At 39.1% G+C, this 23574-nt stretch overlaps 1 protein-coding gene, 1 long non-coding RNA gene and 1 pseudogene across 4 annotated transcripts in view; 2 read left to right on the forward strand and 1 right to left on the reverse strand.

The window, feature by feature from the left end:
• Positions 1–1892: 1892 nt before the first annotated feature.
• The window catches only part of PTP4A2 (protein tyrosine phosphatase 4A2), a 32557-nt gene continuing 10875 nt past the window's right edge, over positions 1893–23574 (reverse strand). For 2 of the 3 annotated variants that reach the window (XM_021093389.2, XM_021093390.2), the window contains 5 exons: positions 14653–15355; positions 11521–11613; positions 7382–7512; positions 5688–5762; positions 1893–4457 (listed from right to left, as the gene is read on the reverse strand). In XM_021093389.2, the coding sequence (XP_020949048.1) occupies positions 4349–4457; positions 5688–5762; positions 7382–7512; positions 11521–11613; positions 14653–14748 (504 nt within the window). In that variant the 5' untranslated portion in view covers positions 14749–15355 and the 3' untranslated portion in view covers positions 1893–4348. 3 annotated transcript variants of the gene reach the window in all.
• On the forward strand, positions 15644–19255 carry LOC146402655 (uncharacterized). The gene is made up of 2 exons (XR_014807433.1): positions 15644–17121; positions 19176–19255. It is a non-coding gene; the product is annotated as an uncharacterized LOC146402655 (long non-coding RNA).
• LOC100626635 (L-xylulose reductase pseudogene) lies at positions 21166–21590 on the forward strand (annotated as a pseudogene).

Genomic DNA, 23574 nt, shown 5'->3' on the forward strand with positions numbered 1-23574 from the left:
CAGGGCTCAAAAAAGCTCCACAGCAGTAACCAGAGCTACAGCAATGAAAAATCCCTAACCTACTGAGGCACCATGGAACGCCGAAGATTTCTTGAATACGCTTTCTGAGCACAGATCTGATCATGTAATTGCTGTGTTTACCAACCTTCAGAGGGTCCCTTTTGCCTAAAATAGAGGTTCCCAACTTGAGACTGATTCAGAATGACCTTTATGTTGCCTGGACACAGACATTTTGAATAAACCATGTAGCTGAATCTGTTTCCTCCTGATTGAAAAACAAGACTGAAATTTCTTGCTGACATCCAATATCCTCTACAATATGACCTCAACCTTGCCAGCCTCCCCAAATACAACCTGACCTCTGCCTAAACTCACCTCCATTCCTTGCTATACTTCAGCCATATTTCCCAGTTATCTCCTGAATGTACCAAGCTGTCTTTCAAATTGACACATACTGATACCCATACTGCTTGGAAAGTGCTTCCACTGCCTTCACAGTGCATTTGCACATAGTACTAGGCTCCTTCACCTTCCTCAGAAACCTTCCCTGACCATCCCATCTAAATCCATACTTAATTCTAGTCACTAGCCCCTTACCTACTTTTCTCTCTTCCCATCTTCATAGTACCAATCACTATCTGGAAGTATGTTAGTTACCTGTGTACCTCTTTATTCTTTATCTTCTCCAATAGTACTTAAACCCTGTATGGGCAGCGTTTGTCTTTGCCACTGTATCCTAAGTGCTTTCACTTGTGTGTAGTATGTGGTAGGTGCTCAAATACTTGGTAATACTTACCAGTAAATCTTCACTCTTCCCATAGGTTCCTTTAGCCACAGCACTTAACACGCTATTTGTATAATCCCTTCAAGTCAAGGCTCTAAGTATGGCTATGAAGAAGCTGACTCAAAGTACTTAAAAAAAAAAAAAAAAAAAAACAGCAGAAGCCTCTGGAATCTCCCTGTTTCTATTTTCTAAGTTAAAAAAAAAAAAAGCCACAAGCTGAGTGAGGATAAGAAAGGTGTTAAAATTCTTTATCTTTCAAGTTTTCAAGGTGACTGAAAAGAGTAAGTGGGATAGAGAAATGCAGGCTTGCCAGAGGGTACTAAGGCCTTACTGGAGATCATGACTTCAAACACAGAAACCATGCTAGCAAGTTCAGTTGCATACATGCTCTAAGTGCAGAGAACGTGGCATACTGAACTTAACCATAAATGGAGTTCAGCCAGACAGGTATAATGAAGCAAGAGAAGGGACAAAGCAATGTACTGTGTGGCCAAGTGATTCTAACACTAGACCACAGAATCTGAGCTCGGGAATAAAGGACAGGAAGTGAAATCAGCGAACTATAGGTCACACAGTTCTGTAACCATTCACTCTTGTTTGTATGTGCACATATCTGACTTTTCTGGACCGAAGTCCTCCAAAGTGGGACCAGGGTCTTTTCATTCTTAGTACCTCACTGCATAGATTTGTTATCTGGATGGAAGAGTAGATGTTTATCCATAGTTCAAGGGAAAGCTCCCACCTCAAATCCTATGGTATATAAAGTTCCTCCTTTCTCACTATTCTTAAAGAGTTCAAGTAAAAAGTTTCAGTCCTACATAAAAACCCTATTGGTATAAACAAATTCTTTGAACTGAGACAAGATGCTGAATTCCTAGTATCCAAGTACTGAACCAGAAAATGAACCAGATGTATCCCAACTAATGTTCAGGCTGCCCCTACTGAACACCTGGGAGCCATAAAATCTGAACATCCCAACCTCTATAATTATTTCACCTCCTTGCAGTAATTATTAGCAAGACCCAAAACAGGCCTTGAGAAAACCAAGTTTTTTAAGGAGACATAAGCGAAACTCAACCTGAGGGTGGAGAACAAATGCACAGACAAAGAGCATGTAAAATATGTTTTATTGTTCTTTAAAAGGGCTCAGGGTTTGGTTTTAAATCAGGCTGCACACCTTTCATCAGTCTGACATCTCTCTTACCATGTCAAACTGGCTTAAGCTAGCAGTACTTCATTGAATCCAAAAGAAAAAAAAAAAAAACTTTTAATTTTGAAGAAGAAAATCCAGTTCTGAGAACAATTAACATTACTCTATACTTCAAAACAAAATAAGGGCCAATGTTTCATGATGCTTTATTCACCCTTCTCCTCTCACAGAACCAGGAATGTAATTTTCCTAACTCAGGCAGGCACTGATACTGGTGGATACTACACACTCGCACGCGTGCACGCACGCATGTGCGCGCGCGCGCGCGCGCGCGCACACACACACACACACACACACACACACACAAAACCTCTCTCTTCCCCTCTCCCTTCCCCTCCCTTCCTCCCTCCAAACAACAAAAATCTGAGCATATCAAAGGAAAAAGGTTTGTTATGGTATTGATTAAAACCCTTGGAGTCAACAGTCTATCTGAGCTTAGAGGGTATGCTGTTTTGATCTTGAGCCTATGTTAAAGGAATCTACTGTCAAGTTCTGAAATAAAGAAGTTTGGGTAGTACCATCATTTTTCACTTTAAAATCCTAGAAACAATTTCAAAAAGCATTATTTTGTTTTGTTTTTTTGGGATTGGGCGGGAGAGAATCTACAGATTTTCATTTATTTCAAAATCAAAACAACTCAGCACAGGAAATAGGCAGTTCACATAGCCAGCCAACATCTGAGGTATCATCAGTGTGAGACAAGGTCCCAGTCCATTCCTACTGGCCTAGCTGATCCTAACAAAATGGAAGGTTATGGCTCTGCACAGCAAACTCCAACAGGACAAGATGACCCTAAGGCTTTATTCAAATCCTTGGAAGCAGAGCACTATTAAGCATGTTAATATTTAGATGGAGAGTGCAAGAGCCCCTGATGGTATCTCCCAACTTCTTTGTCAATGCAGCCTGGTCACAACTAACTTCTGCAAAGGAGCAGGAAAACAGCTTTTCTAGATCTGCACAATGAACCCAGCAAAGAATCTACAAAAATGATACATTACACCAATTCACTAGCCACACAGTCCCTTTGCTACTCATTGAACCGCTCGTTCTGTCTCTCTTCTACCCTGTTATGGCCTGTGGACACACACTCACTAGGCATTGTTGGTTTTGAACCAGCAATCTTTTTTTTTTTTTGTTTTTTTTTGAATTTCATAAAGACCTAGTAAGAAAATAACAAGGCAATCAGTGGTTAAACTGAACTGTACATATAGGGGACAGTTTTGGAAAATACCCATTATAGGCATTTCTCAAGTCTAAAATATTGTCTTTGCTGCTACTCCTTTGACTGTTCCTGAAAATTCAGAGTACAAATAAGTTCTAAAATAAAAATTTTTAACTACGAGCATTTTCTGACATCATTAGACAGAAAATCAGAGTTGCTACAGCCCACAATTCTACACAGTGTAGAAAGTGTGCTAATGCTCTGCCTGGACACATCTTCAGTGATGGCCTGGAGTACTCCTCTTCAGAAAAAAACCTCTGGGATATCCACTTAGCTTCACTGGTTGGAAAAGAAAAGAATTTGACTCTCAGCTAAGTTCTCTGAGAAGAGACTCCTCTTAAAACGCTGTTTCTCCACAAAGTTATCAAAACAAAAGGTTCTTGGCTACTCTGCCTAATGTTGAATATGGTTTTCAAGAAAAGAAACTAACATGAATACCCACCATCAATAAAGACTAAAAACCACCTGGATCACATAATATATATACCACTGCTTTTTTTTTTTTTTGGTGTTTTTTTGTTTTGTTTTGTTTTTTCTAAAAGTGCCCAGGTGGGCTTAAGGCTGCCAGACTGCACACACATCTAAAGCAAAATGGGCTTCTCCTATTCCATCTACAACTTGTATCGGGGGGAAAAAGAGGGACAGAAAAAAGTGAGAAGAAGAGAAAAATATACCTCCCCCCCGCCCCCCCATGAAAGAAAGAAATCCCACAATAGGGAGATCTATGTGCCAAGCATAATGGAAGAGTGTGCTCCCCAAACAGATGGTTCTGCACAGGCTAATGTTCTGCTGGTTTTCCTTGGAGACCTATTTTGAGAAAGTTTAAAAAGACAGGAGATTTTGAAATAATTCAATCCTGGCAGAAATTCAAACTCCAACACTAGGAGCAAAATCACCCTTCACTGAATTAATCCCTTTTTTCTTTCTTTTTTCTTTTCTTAAACATTTTTATTCACGTTATAGAGGGATTTCTTTTTTGTTTGCTTTTTTTCCAATCATTAGGAGAGTGGTTGAGGAGTACTGAATCCATCACTACTTTGATGACACAGTTAAGATTCCAGATTCACATTTCCAGGTACCAAGAGTTCCCTCTAAATGCCACAATCAAGTCAGCCTTCGTATGCATTTCTTTCTACTGAACACAGCAATGCCCATTGGTATCTCTGAAGCGTAATCGCATCTTAGGTCGGTATTTCTCCAGGTAAAGCAGCTGTTTGGAATTGAATGCTCCCCTTCTTTTCCTGAAAATACAAGAATGGCAAGTTTTGTCATGTTAAAAGAGAGTCCACCTGCTTCACCGAAATGCATTATTCCTTTCTCACTCTACAAAGCTGAAAACCAGCATATTTCCCATACAACATCACTTCTTGAGTGAAAGGACTAGTTGAAACATGAACTTCCTGTGCCTTCCTAAGAGAAGAAATGGACAAATTTTCTTTGCTCTCATTCGTCTATTAATCATTTAATAAAGATCAGAATGGTTTATCCAGAGACATCTGACTTCATTCTTCCCAATTAACATATTCTTCATAATAGAGTCAGCAGCAAGCATTTAGTATGAATGAGCAAATATTTACATGAAGCAACAGACTCAGCTGGCATTCCCTGAAATATGCTACCTTCCTAGAACTGCTACCATACATCTCATGCCCTTTATCACAGTCATTTTCTCTTTCTTTCAAGAAAAGTTTAAAAAGGGAAAGGGTAACATAACTGCCAAAGAATCCTAGACAACAAAACAGCATGGCCTGTTATTCCAGACTCATGTCAGATTCTGTCTGAGAACTACCATCCTGATTCTTTGACGAAACAGGTCACTGAAGGGTCCTAAGTGATTAACTGCTCCTGTAGTTTCTTCCTTTCCTTTTAGTCACAGAAAGTTACAAATTTGGAAGGCATTTTGTACATCCATTAAAAGAGACACTAGATCACTGAGACTCTACTACCTAACTTTTCAAAGATTCCTAGATATTCAAGTCATATACTGGACATATTTTAATTTTTTTGTCTTTTCTAGGGCCGCACCCGAAGCATATGGAGGTTGCCAGGCTAGGGGTCCAATTGGAGCTGTAGCCACTGGCCTACGCCAGAGCCACAGCAATGCAGGATCTGAGTCGCATCTGCGACCCACACCACAGCTCATGGCAATGCCGGATCCTTAACCCACTGAGCAAGGCCAGGGATTGAACCCACAACCTCATGGCTGGATTCGTTAACCACTGAGCCACAACGGGAACTCCTACTGGACATATTTTATAATGTCCAACTTTACCCCTAAATTAGAAAATCTTTAAATCCGGCGCCAGTAGTATTATTGTGAGTCTCTTTATGACTTGCATTTTTTGATAACTTCAAACAATATTTTAAACCAAAGACAGCAAATAACTGCACTATAAATGCATACTTTCATAATTTCTTTCTCTTGCATGATTTTGCTTTATGTGTTTTTGAACATAAAACTTCATACTCACTGTCTTATAAACTGAACTGCATCTTCATACTTCATTCCACATTCAATCAAAGCAAGTGCAACCAGCACAGGTGCCCTGAAGAAAGAAACTTATTTGTAAATAACCAGAGGTCTTTGGAATTAAAGATTTTTTTTTTTAAGCCAGGATTACATATTACCAAAACCATGTAAAGCTTGAGCTTTCCTTATTCCTAAATATTTGGTACCTTTCTATATAGTAGAAGTATCTAGGAGTTCCCACTGTGGCACAACATGATTGGCAGCATCTGTGGAGCAGTGGGGCACAGGTTTGATCCATAGCCCAGCACAGTGGGTTAAGGATCTGGCGTTGCCACAGCAGCAGTGTAGGTTACAACTGCAGCTCAGATCTGATCCCTGGCCCAGAAACTCCATATGCTGTGGGACAGCCAAAAGAAGAAAAAAGAAAAAAGAAAGAAAAAAAAAAAAAAAAGGTAACTAAAACATATATAGCTTCTACAGCATTTTCTGTTTTTAGTAAAGCACAAAATTCTTAATTTTTAAAGAGATCTTTATTCTTTTAAAACATCACATTATAGCTCAAATTTTTTACATCATTTTGTTATAAATGACCAAATGTATTATCTTCAGTATCTCAGAATTTTCATTACAAATCAATTTTATTTTTTATTAAAGTATGGTTGATTCACAACAAATCAATTTTAATATCTCATCAAATACTTCAAGAAAATCTTTCCCACGAGGCTAGGAGAGTATCACAGAATTGGTAGTTAGAATATTGGTAATAATTGGTAATATAGAATAGATTTATCTCTGTGTGTGTGTGTGTGTGTGTGTGTGTGTGTGTGTGTATAATCTAACAAAGGAAATGATGTTTTTAAAAAGCCCATTATAGGGCACCAACTTTGGACTGACTACCTAACTAGGATAGCTATTAATTTAAGAAACTGCCTCAAGTCAAGTTAGAACACTACCATTACCCTTCAGGATAAGGTCTGAAACTTATAAACCTGAAAAAAAAAAAAAAAAAAAAAAAAAAAACTGTACTACACTAAACTGCAAAAAAAGAAAACAGCCAACAAAAGAGTTGAGCAAAGTAAAGCCTGAGTCACTACCACCTTGAGGCAACAGCAGCCTGCATTAATGTTTTAAGTCAAAGGGCATGTCATAAACTGACATTTAATCTGTTGTTGATGACTGCTGCAACACCATTCCATGCATTGCTCAAGGAAAACGATTTTAAAAATCAATTTTCATTCTCCATACATCTACTTTCAAAAGTTTAAGACTCAACCATCTGCTCTCCACCTATTAACTTCCTATTCATCTCAATCCAAAATTAACCATGCAGATTCTTTAAATCTAAAATTACTTTAACTTTGTTGCCCATTTCAAAGACCTAAACCTTTGATTACTTAAAATCGGAAGAAAAAGAAAACATACTGAATTATAAGACTCTATTTTTGACTCAAAGGTAAGATAATTACATTAAATTAGTTTCAAAACAACTTCTGAACCATCACCCACTATATCTGGTATGGTATCAGACAAATAATGAAACATAAAAAGTTATTTTGGGAAATCATTACATCAGCTTTGGCTCTCATTTCCTTTCCTTTCAGGCAATTTAATATTTAGTGTAATAAATGCAACTTTCTATCAAAGTGAAATTTTTGATAATAAATTCACAGACAAAAGGGGGAAAAAAAAGCTTACCTTCCCAATCCTGCAACACAGTGCACTGCAACACAGCAACCTGGCTCTTCACGAAATTTGGTTTTTAGTAGGTTTAGCCAATCATCTACTATCTGATTAGGGGGTGGTGCTCCATCGTCAAATGGCCAATCCTGGGAGAGAAAAACCTTTTGTATTAAATTGATATTTTCTCCAGGGTTAACATCCTAATGTACAACAGCTGCATAGTACACAGGGTAGGCCCAATTGCACTAACTGTACTATATATAATACAGTTAGTGCAATATATATATATATATATATATTCTTTTTTTTTGTCTTCTTAGGGCCACACCTGCGGTATATGGAAGTTCCCAGGCTAGGAATGGAAGTGGCCTACGCCACGGCCACAGCAATGCCAGATCCAAGCCACGTCTGTGACCTACACTGCAGCTCACAGCAACGCGGGATCCTTAACCCACTAAGCCAGGCCAGGGATTGAACCTGCATCCTCATGGATACTATTTGGGTTCATTACCACTAAGCCACAACAGGAACTCCTATATATCTATTATTAATTACACAATTCTGATCTTTGCTGATAAATGATCCAATATCAAAAATTCAATGTGTCAAACAACTTAGCCTTCTTAATGAAGCATTGCCAACATCCTAACAAGTGATCTTTATTTAATCTTTGGAAATATCTCTTATCGGAGTGATAAGAGGCTAGTGTTCTTTAAATATTTTATCTGAATAGCAAATTAGACATAATAGAGAAAACTAAAAATTAAAACAAAGACAAAGTAAGAGAGGACACATCATCTGTCAACAAGATTCAGCAGTCCACTCTGGCAAAGAAATGCACAAATGGTATCTCATTGGTCTCTACAAATATTTGAGGATTATCCCCCAAATAGCTCTAAGTTATAATATCTTGTCTTTAGAGAAGGCTCTCGGATAAGTAATTTCCAATAGTTAGCAGATCATAACAGAATCATACCACCATTTCTGTACTTATATACATATTTTTTAAGTCAATTAGCAAATATTTTTCAAGCTCCGCCTAAATTATATACACCACATTTAACGAGCACAGTGTCATATGACAGGATCCTGAGCAAATGAAGACTCTCAAATATTCCTTTCTCTTTTTATATTCATTGACTTGGGTTGTTTTTTCAATGAAGACCAATCCCATGTGCATTCATTATAGTGGCAAAGATTGATCTTGTTATTTAGCATGAGTTCCTGAGAAACCAACACAAATCAGCTTTGAAGAAAGGCAGGGGAGGGAGATTCATATGTTCTCCCATCTAACTTCAAGCACAGAAATGCGAAGACACTGGGAATTTTTTTTTTTTTTTTTTTTTTAGGGCCGCACTTGCGGCCTGTTGGAGGTTCCCAGGCTAGGGGTAGAATCAGAGCTATAACTGCCAGCCCACGCCACAGCCAGAGCCACGCTGCATCTGAGCCAAATCTGCAACCTATACTACAGCTCATGGCAACATCGGATCCTTAACCCACTGATTGAGGCCAGGGATCTAACCCACATCCTCATGGATAATAGTTGGGTTCATTTCCACTGAGCCACAACAAGAGAGATTGGAAAAGAATAGTTTAACATATTAGAGAAGGAAAAAGAGAAAAGTGACAGGGTACAAAATTGATTCTGCACTCATTACTGGCATCACTAGAATACTTCATGTAGCCCATTAGCCATGATGGCACGTTATGTTTGATTTGTCAACTACGCCCCATAATTAAAGGGCTGTCAGTGTTATCATTATAAATGTCACTATAGAGTTTAACTGTAAATAGCAATAAAACCAGTAAGTACCTTAATCGAGAGCTTACTTCCTGTAATACTCCCTAAAATGCATCTAGCTAGAAAAAAAATATGAAACATGCTTTGCTTACTTATATAAGCAGTTTCTATCAAAATAATCTCTAAAATAATAATTTAGAAGCATCTGAACTGCAAACTGGCATGGCTGAAAAACCACCATTAGTCTTTTCCAATGTGCCTCTCTCTGATTTGCAAGAACACTGGTTAAGGGTAGAGAGGTCTCACTTTAGGGATATGCCCTTTAAAATGTCCCAAACCCTCTTTACCTAGCAAAAGGAAATTAACAATCCAACTTAAAATTTCTGCCTAGGAAAAAAAAGAAATTCCAAGCTTAATTTTAAATGTCCTTTTTTTTCCCCACAGCTTTAGTTAGACCTTTAATTTTATCTGATCACAGCTCTTTAAAACAAAACAAAAGCCTAAATTTAAAGGCCTGGAATAAATCTCCATCCTTCCATTATCTTTTACGAACTACTTCAAGTTCTTTAGTTCATTTCTATTTCATAAAGGTGTTTACCAACATTACTGATTCAAACAGACTATGGTCAATCTGTAGTTCATTTTCTCACCCTGCCATCTGTCAAAATGATTTCTCATCTACCCACTAAACAACATACTCATGATACAGGAAAAAGAACCTGTATTCAGTTTAATTACAGAGGTTAAAAATTTGTTTTTATGTTTTAAAACACAAGGCTACATTTTACACATATTCATACTTATCTTCAGTGATTTCCAGCCAGGGGACCTTAAAATCACTTAGAAATGGGAATGCAAGCCAAGTATTATTACCACAACATACTATTAAAACACTTTTTTTTCCCCCGGTCTTTCGTCTTTTTAGCACCACACCTGCGGCATATGGAAGTTCCCAGGCTAGGAGTCTAATTGGAGCTGTTGCTGCCGGCCTATGCCAGAGCCATAGCAATGCAGGATCCGAGCCATGTCTGTGACCCACACTACAGCTCATAGCAACGCCGGATCCTTAACCCACTGAGCAAGGCCAGGGATCGAGCCTGCAAGCTTATGGTTCCTAGTCGGATTCATTAACCACTGAGCCACGACGGGAACTCCATGTTTGGCTTTTTAATTTGTGTGTTTTCCCCAAAGTGAAGGTGAAGAAACTTTATGGGTCAGATGTAAGACATGTAAGGCCTTACCAACAGGACATTTATTTATTTTTGTAAGAACTGTCTTCTCAACCACTAACCATTTATTTCATTAAACACCTTTTTTTTTTTTTTTTTTTTGCAAGAACTGCCTTCTCAACTACTAACCAATGTAACAATAACCACTACAGAACTACCTCTCAAAAAAATTTTTTTGAAACAATTTGAAACAGGAGTTCTCCTGTGGTGCATCAGGTTAAGGATCTAGTGTTGTAATTGTAGCGGCTTGGGTTGGGGCTCTCGTGTGGGTTCGGGGCTCTCGTGTGGGTTCAATCCCTAGCCCAGGAATTTCCACATGCCACAGGCATGGCCAAAAAGAAAAGGAACATAACCTTGTATCAACATCTTCCTTGATACCTTTTCCCTACTCAACTACTTCAAAAATCTCCAGTTCTCTTCCCACTACAATGCCTTCACACAATCACATCAAACAGCTCTAAGACACAAAGACTACAAGGTCATTTCAATACATGCTCCTGTAATTTAGACAACTGTTTAGGGAATAAAGCATAAAATTTTACCTAATCGGAGGTTCCTATTTCCAATAATGAAATAGCAAATTTAAAGGCCAAGGAGAAATTTAATTTAAAATAATTCCAATCACTATGTCCAAACTGAACTATGAAAGAAATCTTATCTTACAAAAGCTTCTTAGAAACCCATCAAGTGTCAGAAACTATGCTAATTACTCTGAAGCAAAGTGCCTTACCCCTTTCTCTTCTTATCTTCTTCTCCCACCTTTTTGTGCTCTATAAATTATCCACAAAATAGTAAGTAACCAATTTGTACTTGCTAAGTCAGAGAGAATATTTCCATGTGATTTAAGAACATCTCATGGAAATTACTTTCAGTTATATTCAAACTAGTAGCCTAGAAACAAATGGCAAATATTGTATTAACTTCCTAGAGAAAACAAAATGAAATTTCGATTTTCTTGAACTAAGTATGCACTAAATTTTGCTTTTTATTTGGTGAAAATACTTTACACATTAAGGGCACAAATGAAAAAAAACTGGTAATCCAAAGGAATTTTAATAGATTGCTAAAATCACTGTATCTCCTACAAGTTTAGAAAGCAAACTCTGACTGCCAAATTTTAAACATATTTATGTTTAAAAGGTACAACTTGTCTGTAGTGAAAAATTAAAACACTACACACTCACTAGAACGTGGATTCCTTCCTTTTCAACTGGTGCTTTATCATATGTAGCATCACAAACTCGAACCAAAGTTGTCACTCCATACTTCTTAAGTTCCTTTAAAGAAAAACAAACATAAGGAAATTTTGTTTTGTTTTGTTTTGTTTTTCAGGGCCACAGGTGAAGCATATGGAAGTTCCCAGGCTAGGGGTCGAATCAGAGCTACAGCTGCCAGTCAACACCACAGCAATACCAGATCCAAGCCACATCTGCAACCTACACCACAGCTGTTGCTGGATCCTTATCCCACTGAGTGAGGCCAGGGATCGAACTTGTATCCTCATGGATACTAGTCGGGTTCATTTCCATGAGCCACAACAGGAACTCCCATGAAACTTTTTAAGAATCTGCAATCAAAGCTTTAAAAATATACTCTTGTAAACTGAAGGGAGGTCTGATTCTTAGACAAAGATCAAAATCATTCTCATTGTAACAACATATATAATGGACACTCTTCCAATAACAGTGGAAGAATCATTAGAACCCACCTTTATAAAGGGCAATTTGGTAGCATAACACAAAAACTTTAAAAGCACACACACTTTGACCTAGAAATTCTACTTCTGGGAATTTATACTAGTGAAATAATTAAAGATATATACAAAGATTTAGGTACCAGCATGTTTCAACAGAGGTTGTTTGGATGATAAAAAGCTAGAAACATAAATGGTCCAAAAATAGCTGAATGGTTAAAGAAAGTACAGCATTTCCATACAGAGAACTGTGACAGCTACAAAAAAAATGAGGGGTTGGGAGAAATTTTTTTTTTTTTTTTTTGTCTTTTTTGCCATTTCTTGGGCCGCTCCCGTGGCATATGGAGGTTCCCGGGCTAGGGGTCTAATCGGAGCTGTAGCTGCCAGCCTACACCACAGCCCATGGCAACGCCGGATCCTTAACCCACTGAGCAAGGCCAGGGATTGAGCCCACAACCTCATGGTTCCTAGTCCATGAGGTTAACCATGAGGTTATTCGTTAACCACTGTGCCACGACGGGAACTCCGGGAGAAAAATTTTTTTTCAATACAGTGTGATCCTACCTATCTATCTATATATATCCATATATACAAATAAAAACGTGTAAAAGCCAGGTATTAACAATTAAGTATTTTAAATTGTCTTTTATTTGTACCTTCTGTTATTTTATATACTAAGTAGTTAACCGCTTTTTTTAATTTAAAGAAACAAGTAAAAGTAATTCAGAAATTAAGATTAAAAAGTGGTATTATGGAGTTCCTGCTGTGGCACAACATGATCAGCAGCATCTTGGGAGCAGTGGGACACAGGTTTGATTCCCCAGCCCAACACAGTGGATTAAGGATCCAGCATTGCTGCAGCTGTGGCTTAGGTCACAGCTGTGGCTCATATCTGACCCCTGGCCCGGGACCTCCATATGCTACAGGGAGGCCAAAAAAGGGGGGAAAAGTGATATTATATTACAAAGCCAACTAACACAGTTATAGCCAGACGCCTTGCTCCTTTAAATTGTCCTACAGTAATGCCTGATCCAGTAACTACCTAACTTCAAGGGGCCACCAACATCTTTTTATAGTTGCAGGAGTCTATGACCAAGGAATCCACAGGCTGAAAATAGTATCACGTAATTCAGCCAGGCTTAAAGGTGACTGAACAACCTGAGGGCATAAAGGCCTGGAACCACTTGTACACTGTGTACACAAAGTTAAGAAGCTCAGAGAATTAAAAGTATAAATAAGTAGCAACAGTGATATCCTACAAGAAGCGTCATCATTTGGTTACCTAAAGAGACAAGTTTATTTTAATTGCTAAAGGACTTTCCTTTTCACAGAAAGATTTTCTTATAAAGACTTTCTTAGAAACTCAAGTTATTATATATTGAGTAAGGAATTTAAAAAGTGTTTTTAACTACAAATAAAAGCCCATTAAAAGAACTCCACAGTAGCTGTTCACTGAAAGGTTATGGCAGAATTTTTTATGGTAAATATCTGTGATCTTCCGCAAGTCAAAACCTCTTCTGAACTCAGTTTTCTGCCATATGTCAAGTGAGAAGGATAGATTTAGAATCTCTAGGAGTTCATCTAGCTCTCTAAGTCTCCTCCATAAATACATCAACAGAAATCACACTGAGACTGAAAAACTTGAGAATGATTAAAAAGCTAACATTCAAATGTTTAAGTACAAAAATTTCCTTACTACTACCAATAGAAAAAAATTCAAGATCTGACCAAAAAATGCTACCTCTAAGGAATTCCCATTGTGGCGCAGCAGAAATGAATCCAAGACTAGGAACCATGAGGTTGCAGGTTCAATCCCTGGCCTCCCTCAGTGGGTTAAGGATCTGGCGTTGCCATAAGCTATGGTGTAGGTCACAGACACGGCTCAGATTTGGCACTGCTATGGCCGTGGTGTAGGCCAGCAGCTACAGCTCCAATTCAACCCCTAGCCTGGGACCCTCCATATGCCGCGAGTGCAGCACTAAAAAGAAAAGAAAAGAAAAGAAAAAAAAAAAAACAAAAAAAAACACCTACCTCTAATACCTTTCCTTCCCCTAGGTTTCTGAACCCTTGTACATGATGGTTACTACTGCTACGTAATTCTAGGGTAGCTTTTCATCAAAAGTGGTTTTAGAACATGTGAGGTAGAAATAGACTTCAGTGTCAGAGATAGTTCTACCACATACTGCATGCCTTTAGACAAACTGCTAAATCACTGTGACCCTCAGTTTCCTCATTTATAGGATATAAATAATAATAGTACCCATACCTCAACCTCATAGGGTTATTAGGAGTAAATGATATAATGCATAAAACTGCTTATTGTAGTGCTGGTGTTACTAAGCGTTCAATATTAATTATCTTTAATATTAAAGCATAACAAAAGAAATGGTAATAATGTTGAAAGGATATAAGGAAAAAAACACAGTACTAAGTAATCTCTAAGATCTCCCCAATTTCCTTAAACATTCTTTTAAAAATCTGTTGTAACTAATTCAATTCAATTCAAAGATTGATCAAATGACCATCCACACCCTAATCACAGATTTCTTTACAATGGTTTTTAATCTTTAATGGGATTTTACCTATAAATCAATCCAAAAGATAGACCATGCTACAATCTTACCTCTGTGAACTTGTTGAGGGTAGCATTGGTAGGGTTGTGGGTTATCAGAAAACGCATGTTCTCATAGGAGATCTCCACAGGGGCTGGACGGTTCATTATGGCAAATAAAAAGTGTGAGTGTGCGTGTGTGAAAGTGATGGGGAAAATGAAAAAAAAAAAAAATCAATAAATCTTGAAATGTTTCACAGCAGAAAACATTAAAAAGACCACTAAAATGCCTATTATCAATCAGTGTTCTCTCTATTCAACTTGTTTATTCTTTAAGAAGCTTCTCTCTTCAAGATAAGCAGAAGTATTTAGAATCCACTTGAATCCAAATTCAATCTGGGCCTCGATGTCTGCTGATGGATACCTTCGGACTCCAAAAAAATCCAACTACATACAAAACTTAAGCAGCCTTTACTACATTTAGGCACTAGTGAGACAAGTTAAAAGTGTAGGTCGCTTTCCACTTTTGTTTACTTGATGCTTAATTTTACTGGAGTCATTAAAAGAAATATGCTTGCAATTAAAAAAAAAAAAAAAAAAAGCCAACTATTTCTGAGGCCAGTCTCGGTGTCCAGAGTCTTCAAGGCAATGTTAATTATGGCACATTGAACCTCCAAGCTCACTTGTCAGCGGAAATGCTGTGCTGAGCCTGGCAGAAGTCTGCCCTCACGCTCAGAATCGCCATAAATGTGCAACGTATATTCCAACGAAAAACCTGGAGGAGAAAAGCATAAGTTAAATGAACTGGAGGTTGACAGCATAGTAAACACAATACCCAAAGTCAAGAATACATTCTTTATGAGCCCAAAGACATCTGACATAGCACCAACTCTAAACTACTGACATCTATCGAGAATAGGATAAAAGCATACACCAAGAGTTTTAAAATAGATTCAAAAGTAAAGTATGTCTTTTTTCAAAATGAGGTTCAATAAAGTTTCCATACTAATAAGATTGTTTCTATCATTTTAAAATGACTGAATTTCTAAATTCATTTTATATCTTTTTTTTTTTTTTTTTTTGGCCGCACTTGCAGTATATGGAAGTTCTTGAGTCAGGTATTGAACCTGCGCCACAATATCGACCTGAGCTGCCATAGTGACAACATGGAATCCTTAACAACCACTGTGCCACAAGGGAACTCCCATTTTAAGTCATTTTTAAATGATTAAAAAATACTTCGAGAAGGCTTTCCCCATGGACTCTTTTTCATAAAGTTCACAGTGATCTTATTTTTCTATTTTGATGGTTAAGTACTTTGCATAAAATCATACCCATCTGTAAATGGCTGAAAGATCATTTACCAAAATTCTCCTTTGAGGATTTAATTCTTTCTATTCAAAATATATGCATTGGCCCCAATTATTACATCAGTTCATAAAGTACTTTCAAAAAGTTGTCTTTTTTCCTCACAATTCTGAGCAGTTTTTACTACCTATGAGGAATGAGAAAAGTGATTTATCTAAGGTAAGTAAGTTAGTTGAGCCCAAATTCAAACCCAAGTCTTCTGTTAGTCCTGCATTTTTTCCAAGGTACCAAAATGCCAGCTGACTCAATTAATGTATGATTCCCATTCTCTCATTTCTCGTCAGGTTTACCTTCTTACCATTTCTCACATCACTACCTCAAAGAGTCCAAAAGCATTTAAAGGTCAATGATACACACAGCATCCTCCTGTCCAAATATTAATCCCTACCAAAAACAAGGCAAGAAACTGAAGTGGCAGAAATTTTAATATTATTTTAGGCCTGTATAGCTGGCTCAGGCAGTGTCAACATAATCATATATTCCTCTGAAAACAGGAACAAGGTCTCACTTCTTTTACCTGCCTCTTTGAACTAAGCCATCAATAAATGCTCATTTAAGAACTCTAAAAAAGATGACTGTGACCAAATTGATGAAAGACAGTAACTACAGAAGCACTTGCAAGAAAAAAAAACTGAAACAGATAGGAGTTCCCATCGTGGCTCAGCAGTTAACAAACCCAACTAGTATCCATGAGGATGCGGGTTCCATTCCTGGCCTCGATCAGTGGGTCAGGGATCCAGAGTTGCCATGAGCTGTGGTGTAGGTCACAGATGTGGTTCGGATCTGGCATTGCTGTGGCTGTGGTGTAGGCCAGCAGCTACAGCTCTGATTGGACCCCTAGCCTAGGAACCTCCATATGCTGTGGGTATGGCCCTAAAAAGACAAAAAAAAAAAAAAAAAAACTGAAACAGATAAAGACAAATCTAAGCCTCAAACTTTCAAGCCTAATCATCTCTCTTCAAGTCTTCTTTTTATGAGATTCTTATGGCATTTTATTTTATAAATTAGATACTTTTGACTATATTACCACAGACACAAGTGTAAAACTGAAATAGGGAATTCCCATCGTGGCAGTGGTTAACGAATCTGTCTAGGAACCATGAGGTTGAGGGTTCAATCCCTGGCCTTGGTCGGTGGGTTAAGGATCTGGCATTGCCGTGAGCTGTGGTGTAGGTCACAGACTCGGCTTGGATCCCTAGTTGCTGTGGCTCTGGCGTAGGCCGGTGGCTACAGCTCTGATTAGACCCCTAGCCTGGGAACCTCCACATGCCGTGGAAGTGGCCCCAGAAAAAGCAAAAAGACCAAAAAAAAAAAAAAAAAAAAAAAAAAACTGAAATAATCCTAAAGTATGATAGACAAGAAATTCAAAAGGGCATTATAAGACCTTTAAAACCTCAGCAGAATGAATTATTCATTTCAGTAAACATACAAAACCTCTACATTCCAAGTAAGAAAAATAAAAATACATACCATCATTCTTCCTAACTCATAATTCTAACTACAGCCCTAAAAACACAGCCACTTCAGAGTACACATTTTATAGCGTTCTTCTTGTTCAGTCAAGGAGTTTTTTTTTTTTTTTTTTTTGCTTTCTAGGGCCACACCCGTGGCATATGGAGGTTCCCATGCTAGGGGTCCAATCGGAGCTGCAGCTGCTGGCCTACACCTCAGCCACAGCAACACAGGATCTGAGCCATGCCTGTGACCTACACCACAGCTCATGGCAACACCGGATCCTTAATCCACTGAGTGAGGCCATGGATCTAACCTACAACCTCACGGTTTCTAGTCGGATTCATTTCTGCTGCGCCATGACAGGAACTCTCAGTCAAGGAATTTTAAGATTAGCAGAAACTTAAGAAATCAAGTACACTGACCTTAAAAAAAAAAGAAAGAAAAAAAACAGTGATGTTTGAGATAGAGAGGTTAATATGACTTAACTAAGACCACGATGTGAATTAGTAGCAGATCCAGGAGAAGAAACCAGGTCTCCTAACTCCTTATTTATTTTTCCTTCAATTTTGACTAATGGAGGTACCCACATATTTTTCAAGTCATAATTTTTTTCGTGAAAGTGTAACTTTTCTCAAATATTTGCTTGGATGTTCACTTGCAACTCTATGACCTTATAATAAGGGGAGAAAAGATTATTAAAGTAACTACTCAAAGCACAATGGTTTGCATGCAGTGCAAAACACAACGAAATTCTAACCTGTTTGAATCCCTTTGGTTTAATGATGTTATCTCAGTAATATGTGTCAGCTGAGAGAGGCACTGAAAGACCAGCATTGTCCTAATAGCCAGGCTTAAAAGGTTACAGCTCTAGCATTAAGTTTTCTACCTCGTCGTCATCAGTGTTTGTCTGCTCAGCAAACAGAACAACCTTTATCCCATCTTATTTCTCCAAGCTCATTTTGGAAGGAGCACTTCCAGGGATAAGGATAAGTCATTATTAGATTTTCAATTCTTAATACCAAACTAAGATTCCCAGAAAGGAATTTCTGCCAAATGAAACAGTATGTTCTATCAGTGTTAACAGGTCCATGATAATAAGCTTTGTTCCTTCCCCCCCTCCAAAAAATTCAACGACGCATTAACAGTTAAATGTTCTTGCATCTGTCAATTCAGATAAACTAATGTGAATTTCTGTGACACCCATAAGAATGCAAAGCAAGGAGTTCCCGTCGTGGCGCAGTCGTTAATGAATATGGCTAGGAACCATGAGGTTGCGGGTTCGGTCCCTGCCCTTGCTCAGTGGGTTAACGATCTGGCGTTGCCGTGAGCGGTGGTGTAGGTCACAGACGTGGCTCAGCTCGGATCCCGCGTTGCTGTGGCTCTGGCGTAGGCCAGGGCCTACAGCTCCAATTCGACCCCTAGCCTGGGAACCTCCATATGCCGCGGGAGCAGCCCAAGAAATGGCAAAAAGACAAAAAAAAAAAAAAAAAAAAAAAAAAAAAAAATCCAAAGCAAACAATCTATAAGGGAAAAAAAAAAAAAAAAAAAAAGAACAATTTACCACAGCTGGAAAAGTAACAGAGCCCTACATTTTAGCATAAACTCAGCGCCTGTATACCTAGAGGAAAACTTTCTTCTAAAAGTTTTCTGGAGGCGTTCCCGTCGTGGCGCAGTGGTTAACGAATCCGACTAGGAACCATGAGGTTGAGGGTTCGATCCCTGCCCTTGCTCAGTGGGTTAACGATCTGGCGTTGCCGTGAGCTGTGGTGTAGGTTGCAGACTCGGCTCGGATCCCGCGTTGCTGTGCCTCTGGCGTAGGCCGGTGGCTACAGCTCCGATTCAACCCCTAGCCTGGGAACCTCCATATGCCGCGGGAGCGGCCCAAGAAATAGCAACAATAACAACAACAACAAAGACAAAGACAAAAGACAAAAAAAAAAAAAAAAAAAAGTTTTCTCTGTATTAACTCTGTTCTACTACTTAAAAAATAAAATAATTCAAATACACATCCATCTTCACCCTTTATCTTTTACAGAACCTAACTTTTAAAATACTAAATTTGGGACATTTCCATTTTTAACAAAAGAATATAACTTCACTAAAAAATTAGAGAGGGTGGTCTGGCACAGAAAAAGTCCTTTTAAATTAAGGAGGAGGAAAGGAGAAAAGTAGAATGAAGAAAGAGGAAGCTGGAAGAAGAGCAAGCAAGCAGAGGCCTACCACACTAAGATACTGTACTGCCAGTAAGACTAAATTAGTAAAACAACAGAGGCTACATATAACTCTGACAAGGGATATGTTAAGTCTCTGTCCAGTATCAATACTGTACTGCTAACATCTACCTAGATGAGAATTAAAAGGCAAAATGCATGAAATAACACGATATCCATCACTTAATCATGGCACAATGTTCAAACAGATAACTATTCAGAGGTTAAAAAATAAAACAGATACGGGAAGATGGCTAAGAGACACTGATAAGTGAAAAGAGCAAGGTACATGACAGTCTGAACAATATACATGAAAATACTTATGAGTACTGTACATGTTTTCATTCCCCTGGATTATTTGGAAAGTAACAAGAAAAAAGGTAACAGTGATTGCCTGGGGGTGGAAGGAACTGGAACTGGAGGCCAGGAGCATTATTTACAATATATAACTTCTGAACAGGTTCAATTTTTTTCCCACATACATATATTACCTTCACGTTTTACTTCTAATTCTAGGGTGATAAGGAACTCTACAATGATTTACAATTTAACTATGTCCTTAACAGTGCTATAACCACTGGATTACCAAGTGCCTCAAAAGAGCTAGTCCCTCTGTCCCAGGTAAGGCTGTACCTACACAATTCCAGATGGACAGCTTTGTTAAAGATATTTAATTACTGAGTAAAAGTCCAAACCTGCTTTGGCAACTGTAATTCTAAGTTCAAATATAAATGTAGAAAACTCAAGGGAATGAGGGAACTTTATAAAATCAGCCCCATTTAGGAGTTCCCGTCGTGGCACAGTGGTTAACGAATCAGACTAGGAACCATGAGGTTGCGAGTTCGATCCCTGCCCTTGCTCAGTGGGTTAAGGATCTGGCATTGCTGTGAGCTGTGGTGTAGGTTGCAGACGCGGCTAGGAGCCTGTGTGTAGGCTCTGGTGTAGGCCAAAGGCTACAGCTCTTATTTGACCCCTAGCTTGGGAACCTCCATATGCTGCGGGTGCGGCCCTAGGAAAGGCAAAAAGACAAAAAAAAATCAGCCCCATTTAATATAATCTAAACTAACTCATTCAGCATCTTTTAAAAAATCCTGTCAATCCACTCATATCCTACTAGCATTTGGGTAACTCTGGGGGGATGGGGAGGGAAATGTGGGGGCAAACAAAAACATCACTCTGGTGACTTTTGATATTCATTAGAAACAATCCTTAAGAGTTCCCACTGTGGAGCAGTGGAAATGAATCCCCACTAGTACCCATGAGGATGCAAGTTTGATCCCTGGCCTCACTCACTGGGTCAGGGATCCGGCATTGTTGTGGCTGTGGCATAGGCCAGCAGCCGTAGCTCCAATTCGACCCCTAGCCTGAGAACTTCCATATGCCACTGATGCAGCCCTAAAAAAGCAAAAAAAAAAAAAAAAAGACAAATACCATATGATACCACTTATATCTGGAATCTAATATATGGCACAAATGAACCTATGTATACAGAAAAGGAACAAACTTGAGTTCAGCCTACATAGCGCCCAGAGTGGAGCCGGACCTCACAGAGATGGGGCTCACGGGGCGCTGGGTACTCATTACTGGGGAGGGCAAAGGTCTTCTGAAGTGAACCTTCAGGCTGTCATCCAGGTGTCCCAGGTCGTGGCCCAAGGCTTGATAGCTCAGAGAGCTCTGGGGTCCACTGTGAATGTCTCCAGCCAGTCGTCCCAGTGTGCACTGACTGATCATAGCATCTACTGTCCCACCAAGGGTGCCTTGGACATGCTGACCAAGGTGATGGCTCTGGAGCTTGGGCCGCACAAGATCTGTGTGAAAGCAGTGAACCCCACAGTGGTGATGACACCCGTGGGCCAGGCACACTGCAGCAACAACCCCCAGAAGGCCAAGACCATGCTGGACCAGATCCCACTGGGGGCAGGTTTGGAGAACGTGATGGACACCATCTTCTTCCTGCTGAGTGACGGAGCAGCATGACCACAGGAGCCACTGTGCCAGTGGGTGGGGGCTACCTGGCCCCCCTCCACCCACACACCCCCCGTTCCCACTGAGCTCACTCCCCCCCAGCCCCAGTAAACATGATTCTTACGTGAGGAAAAAAAAACCCACACTCATAGACATGGAGAGCCGACTTGTGGTTGCCAAGATGCCAAGAATGAGGGGGAGGAACTGGGACTTTGGGGTTAGTAGATGCAAACTAATGCATTTGGAATGGATGAGCAATGAGATTCTGGAACTATATCTGATCACTTGTAATGGAACATGATGGAGGATAATGTGAAATAAAGAATGTGTATATATGTATAACCGGGTTACTTGGCTGTACAGCAGAAATTGACAGAACACTGTAAATCAAGTATAATAAAATTTTTAAATAAAAAATAAATACACAATGAAAAACTCTAGATCTTAGAAATTAAAATCTAGGGAGTTCTTTGGTAGTCTAGTAGTTAAGATTCAATCGCTGGTCTGAGAACTGAGATCCCACATCAAGCCACTGCATACCAAAAAAAAAGGAAAGAAAAGAAAATCTAGAAGTTCCCACCATGGTGCAGCAGAAACGAATCCAACTAGGAGCTATGACATTGTAGGTTCGATCCCTGACCTCACTCAGTGGGTTTAGGATCCGGCTTTGCCATGAGCTATGGTGTAGGTTGCAGATTGGCTGACATCCTGTGCTGCTGTTAATGTGGTGTAGGCCGGCAGCTACAGCTCTGATTTGACCCCTAGCCTGGGAACTTCCATACGCTTTGCGTGTGGCGGACAAAAGAAAGAAAGAAGGAAAAGCCTTTCTTCTTGGAGTTCCCGTCGTGGCGCAGTGGTTAACGAATCCGACTAGGAACCATGAGGTTGCGGGTTCGGTCCCTGCCCTTGCTCAGTGGGTTAACGATCCGGCGTTGCCGTGAGCTGTGGTGTAGGTTGCAGACACGGCTCGGATCCTGCGTTGCTGTGTTCTGGCGTAGGCCAATGGCGACAGCTCCGATTTGACCCCTAGCCTGGGAACCTCCATATGCCACGGGAGCGGCCCAAAGAAATAGCAAAAAGCCAAAAAAAAAAAAAAAAAAAAAAAAGAAGGAAAGAAGGAAGGAAAGAAATAAGGAAAATAAATCTAAAAGCAAAAGTCTGAAGAACAAGCATACATTTATTTTTCTTACCATTAACTCTACAGGAAGTCATGCAAATTTGAGTCAGCTTGGTTTCCACAAGCAGACAACATGAAAGCATAATATGGTATGTAAGACTAAAATCTTGCAACAATTTTTTAATTCATTTCACGTCACTGAAGATGTCTGCACTTCCCTCAAAATAAGTACAAATAATCTGTCAACAGTAAAGAATTCATTCTCATGAAGGGTTAGACATTTTCCCTATTTGGCTAGTGAAGAACTTATAAAGACAAATATATATCGGACACATAATAAGTATATATTTTTATAGGTGCAGAAAGAACAGTAAACAACAAGGAAAATTCATGTCAGGATGGACCTTATATATTAATAGAAAAAGACCAATAAAATATGCCACTACTATGGAGAAAATTCAAAGCGAGGGAATGTGTAGTGCCAAAAGGGAGAAGGGATTCCACTCTTAAAAAAGGCTATCAGAAAATGCCTCAATGAAAAAAGTGACATTTTATCCTAGACCTGGAGTTCTGAGCCAAAGAGATATTTGAGGGAGCATTCTAAGTAGAGGGATTAGCTCTTGTAAAGGTTATCAGGTGAGGCCATGCTTGGAGTGTTCTAGGAACAGCAAGGGGGCCAGTGCTATTGGAGCAAGGAAGTCAAGAGAATGAATATAGCCACAGAAATAAAAAGAGAGACTTAGAGGCCAAAAGAAGTGTATGTCTATCATTCCGAGAGAAATAAGAGGTTCCAAACAAGAGTAACAATTTATGCTTAAAAGGATCACTCTATACATTACATGGAGGCAGATCATATGAACAGTAAAGGTGGAAGAAGGG

This window comes from Sus scrofa, chromosome 6 (assembly GCF_054392235.1).
Source record: "Sus scrofa isolate SSC_HxYL_T2T_F1_AM1 chromosome 6, Sscrofa_HxYL_maternal_Yorkshire_Landrace_v2.0, whole genome shotgun sequence".
NCBI lineage: Eukaryota > Metazoa > Chordata > Mammalia > Artiodactyla > Suidae > Sus > Sus scrofa.